The 4,915-nt window shown below is 38.4% G+C and overlaps 1 protein-coding gene across 1 annotated transcript; it reads left to right on the top strand.

The window, feature by feature from the left end:
- The first annotated feature begins 2,440 nt into the window (after positions 1–2,440).
- Positions 2,441–4,712, top strand: LOC103722346 (large ribosomal subunit protein eL20). The gene is made up of 4 exons (XM_008812874.4): positions 2,441–2,583; positions 2,774–2,889; positions 3,009–3,072; positions 4,182–4,712. Exons 1-4 carry the CDS (start codon positions 2,569–2,571, stop codon positions 4,521–4,523), a joined length of 537 nt encoding a protein of 178 aa, XP_008811096.3. The 5' UTR covers positions 2,441–2,568; the 3' UTR covers positions 4,524–4,712.
- The last annotated feature ends 203 nt before the right edge of the window (positions 4,713–4,915 follow it).

Genomic DNA, 4,915 nt, shown 5'->3' with positions numbered 1-4,915 from the left:
CATGTTTTCTTTTGTTTTCGTGAAATTTTATTTTCTGTTCATCAATTCCTATGGCATCCATACACTGTTGAAGATATTCTCCAGAAGCTTTGGATTTGCACCAAAGAAGTGACTGTATAATGTGAAGCAAAGGATCCTTTTTTGGCTGCGTTAAGATGAAGCATGTGGAATCGCACATAATATGTCTCATTTCAGTATTAGAATCTAGGTTGAAGCCTCCACAATTATAAGTGAAGCGATTAATTTGTCAAGACTTATCGCATGTTGATGAATTAACTCCAAGCATCTGAGTGACCACCTGCATGATTGGTAGGTGGGACTCCTTGCATTGATGCAGCCTGTTTCTCAGCATATTTGACAAATTTGGGGTAAAAAATCGTATATTTAAACATTATTGAACTATTTTGTTATCTTTTATCGGCTGTTTCCTTGGACATCATATTATGTGATTCTAGCAGTGGGAAGGTAACAATAGGTTTGATCAAGTTATATTCTCCTCAAATATGCAATGCCTGTCCTTGATTGAGAATGAAAGAGCATTTGCTGGATGGCAGTGATTCGATTAACCCATCTGATGCATGGGTTTGGCTTTGAGATGTTTATGGCTTTGTGGTAATGGATGCGTTATCCAAGTTCAAAATGCTGCCGCTAGTTGTTCATTGAGCTGCTCTATGTAAGTTAGATTTTTGGCTCAAAATCTAACTTACATAGAGCTCCTTCAATACCTATCTTCTTCTCGAATTCCTCCAATAACTGTAATGCACTTGACTTCTTGCACTTCCCTCCCATGCACACCTCAATCCTATCCATAGGCCTATCGACCAGTGAAATGCTGTTACTACAACAACCACAAGAGAGCAAACTGAACAAGGGAGCTTCCCCGGATTATTGGTTAAAACCTCAATTGTTTTAATTAAAATTAAACCCACCTTATTGATGATAAGAAAGTAACTAGGACTGCGAAATTATCAAATCAAAATCAAAATTACTTAATCCAAGATTTCCAATTAGTTAATGCATGCATTTTGAGCATGTATGCGAGAAGGAATGGATGTATGGGAAGAGCGCTGGGAGCTTTGTTTCCAAATTCCAATTGTGATGCAAGTAGGACTAACACCAATTCGTAGGGCTGATTTGGTCTGAGCCCGCCAAGGAAACTTTATAGTTTTAATATACTCTGATAAATGCTAGATGTATGACTGGATTCTTCTGATTTTTTTTAAAAATTTTTTTTTAGGAACGTTGAAGAGGTTATATACGTGACTGCACAGTGATCAGTAGGCAATTATAACCATTGTGCGAATGTATCTAAATTAGTGCCAAGTGATTTAATCTTTGAGTCTGCATGCAGCTTGACCATATATAACAACTGCATATAAAGGATGTGATGTGGTCAAAAGGCTGCAAACACTGAAATGCCCTCATGCACTGCATTTAAACATATTGGTAGAGGATGATGATTCAAATACTGTAACCTCATGCATCAATAGTAGGGATAGTTTAAGCTTTTCTTATTTCTGTGATTTTAAGATAATAGGTGTTGCTACGGATAGCTGGCGAGCTTTTCAATTCACATCCGTCGGGAGGAAAGCCAGGTAATGAGGTATGGATCTCTATGGCAAAGTTGGCCTGCTCTTACAATTACATTTCAGTATGGATCTGTGACTTTCTTATTGAGCTTTGTTGGAAAAAAACCAAGCCGAACGATGGAGACCGCAATTTAACAAAAAAAAATGTTGGAGAGCGCATTTTGTTTATTTGAGAAAAGGGAACTTTGATGGAACGGATAGCATCTTATAGTTGGTAACTGTAAGGGACAAAAATTAATTCATATGCCTTTTAATTTAGTTAAAAAAGTGGACTGGTAGAAGAAAAGCAGACACCAAATGCACAATCTTTTTCTCTTTTTTTTTTATTAGTATAATTTTAGAAATCACGTAATACATATTATTTTTATTTATCAGCATGATCTTTTATTAGTCATTATTATTTTTCTTTGTCAGCAAAATTTTATTAGAGTACTTTTAGTGATCACATAACAACTTATATCAGTGAGTATTATTTTTTGTATGGAGTCTATACATGAGTATATATAACCAAAAATAAAATCACTTTTCTCTCTCTCTCTCTCTTTATTTTTCTCCTCTTCTACAAATATTTTAATATTTTTCTCGTTTTTTCTATTTACTTTCTGGTCCCTAGATTCAGAATGGGGGCATCACATAATTAGACCGAGTCAAATGTGTGACACGATCCGCCCAACAATTGGATGCAGTCAGGATTGGGTGAAAATGTCGCTACTTGAACGCAAGCCAATCCATTTGCACCACCGTCGGAGCTGAAGGCTATGAATGGGCCTTCTTGAAAGAGCCCAACTCCTATCTTGGCCCATTACATGGCCCATTAGGGTTTAGCCGATCCCCTTCATCACCCGTTCATAAACCAAGGCTATAAATATACACCGCCAACTCGTCCATCGGTTCAGCCGCCAGCGCTTCACCGTGAGGCGGGGGAAAGGGTGGGAAGAGGAAGAAGAGAAGGCGATCTCTAGGGCTTTCAGAGTTCGCGATGGTGGTGTTTAGGGTGAGTTCCTTCCTTCTCCGTCCAACCCCATGCATATTTTGGGGTTTTGATGCGTTCTTGGATGCTCATTCGTTCCCTTCTCCGTCCAATCCCGTGGAGTTTTTTAGGGTTCATTTCGATTCTTCGCGTTCTCCATGTTGTGGATCTAACGGTTCTAGGTTTTTGTTGTTGCTTTGCTCGTTGATCGCAGTTCCATCAGTATCAGGTGGTGGGGAGAGCGCTCCCTTCGCCGACCGATGAGCACCCGAAGATCTATCGGATGAAGCTGTGGGCGACCAACGAGGTCCGTGCCAAATCCAAGTTTTGGTAGGCGTTCGAGAACCCGATTCGCAGTACTCTGGATGTTAAATCTTGGTTCTTTGATTTGTGTTTTGGCTTGCGATGTTTCAAGAACCTTTCTAATTCTTTACAATTTCGCATTGTAGGTATTTCTTGAGGAAGCTCAAGAAAGTTAAGAAGAGCAATGGACAAGTTCTGGCGATCAACGAGGTTCCGTGTCTTTACCCTCTTTTCATTTACCTAGCTTTGATTTGTGAAACTCATTTTCTTATATGATTTCTCTTCGATTAATATAAACGTTGTTCTGGTTTCAGTTTGAAACTGATAATTTGATCCGGTGTTCTTCCTATAGTTTGAGAGTATATTATTCTGTCACCATCATCTCCCTTTTGGTCCGGGTTACGAATGTGTTGGTTGATTGTATGATTGTATAATTCTTGATTACACTTGGCAAGATGAGGGGATGTCACATGGCAAGACAATTGCTTGACCAATAGATTCTTTTCTTTTGGATGTGTGGAATAGTATGAGCACCCCTGTTGAAATGGATTCTCTACATTGCAAAGATATAGATTTAGGTGCAGTCTGTAACCGCTTTTGTTTTCATGTGTTTCTGAGAGGGAAAGATTGAAGGCGGGCATTTTTTTCGAAAGACTATTTTTTTGTTGATTGATCATTCATCATAGTGAGACTTATTTCCATGCTCACAACTATAATTGCAAATTATTGTTCTTAGATGTCCCAGGCCCTTTAATTCGTGCTATACATTTCTAGTGTTCTAAATTGTGAATATAGAAGATTATGTCTATGGTTTAATTACACGCAAATAATGTCAGTCTTAGTGAATTACTGTTTAGATTGGCAAAAATAAAAAGGAAGGGAACAATTAACTGGTGGCATCGGCCAAAGTGATGATAGTGGCAAAAAGTTGGTGAGGCTAGATATATTTGAGGAACTACTGAAACAAATAATTTGCATAGTCTTTTATATGTCTAGCCTGCTTTCCTTATTGGAAAAAGCCATTGGTCACCCACTAGTGATCATTGCTCGATTCACTAGGAGATGTGGAAGCTGGTGATTGCTGAGCACAGGCAGGGTCTGACGGACAACACTGAGCACCAATCTCCAACTGCCACATCCCGCATGAATTTAGCAGAGATCATTAGAGGGTGACTGGTGACAGTACTGTTCCTTAATATATCTATCATTCGGGTTGCTTAACATTTCAATGTACTGATGGTTTGAGTTTATACTCTTGATTACTCATTCTTTCAGGGCTTCTTTTGTGTTTGTTATGATTCATTTGGAGTGAATTGCAGATTTTTGAGCGGAAACCGACCAAGATAAAGAACTATGGAATTTGGCTGCGTTATCAGAGCAGAACAGGCTATCACAATATGTACAAGGAATTCCGTGACACCACTCTAAATGGTGCTGTAGAGCAAATGTACAATGAGATGGCTTCTCGTCATCGGGTAAGGTGTCACTGTATACAAATTATCAAAACAGCCACAATTCCAGCTAAGCTTTGCAAGAGAGAGAGCACTAAGCAATTTCATGATTCCAAAATCAAGTTTCCCCTGGTGTTTAAGATGGTTAGACCGCCAAGCAGGAAGCTGAAAACCACATATAAGGCATCAAGGCCAAACTTGTTTATGTAATTCAGCTTAGTTACTAGTTCTCCATTCTTGATCTTCTTACATCGAGGTAGAAGTTCAGATGAGTCAAAAGTTTATTCAGTCCTTTTTCTTGATAGACAACTTATTTAGCGAACGTTCTCTGATTTGTCAAATCTGTGGCTGGAAATTTTGGTTTACTTTATTTAATGAGCTATTTTTTACTTTTATAAAGTTTTGTGGTTGGAAGTCCTGGATATAACTGCTGATATGCAAAGTTTAGCTAGTTTAATATTTCTTGTGGACTGACTACCTTGTATTTTAGCTACCTGCTTGAGACCATAGTGTGTTGACATGCTTTGTCTTGTATTTGAATGCATTCCATCAACAAGCTATATTCTGCTTCTGTGAAGGATTTCATTGCTTTTGTGTTTTCT

This window comes from Phoenix dactylifera, chromosome 1, assembly GCF_051530095.1.
Source record: "Phoenix dactylifera cultivar Ajwa chromosome 1, Ajwa_hap1_PhDact_Kaust_v1.1, whole genome shotgun sequence".
Taxonomy (NCBI): Eukaryota; Viridiplantae; Streptophyta; class Magnoliopsida; order Arecales; family Arecaceae; genus Phoenix; species Phoenix dactylifera.
The sequence above is the reverse complement of the archived record's forward strand: the minus strand, read 5'-3'. Positions and strand labels throughout refer to the sequence as shown.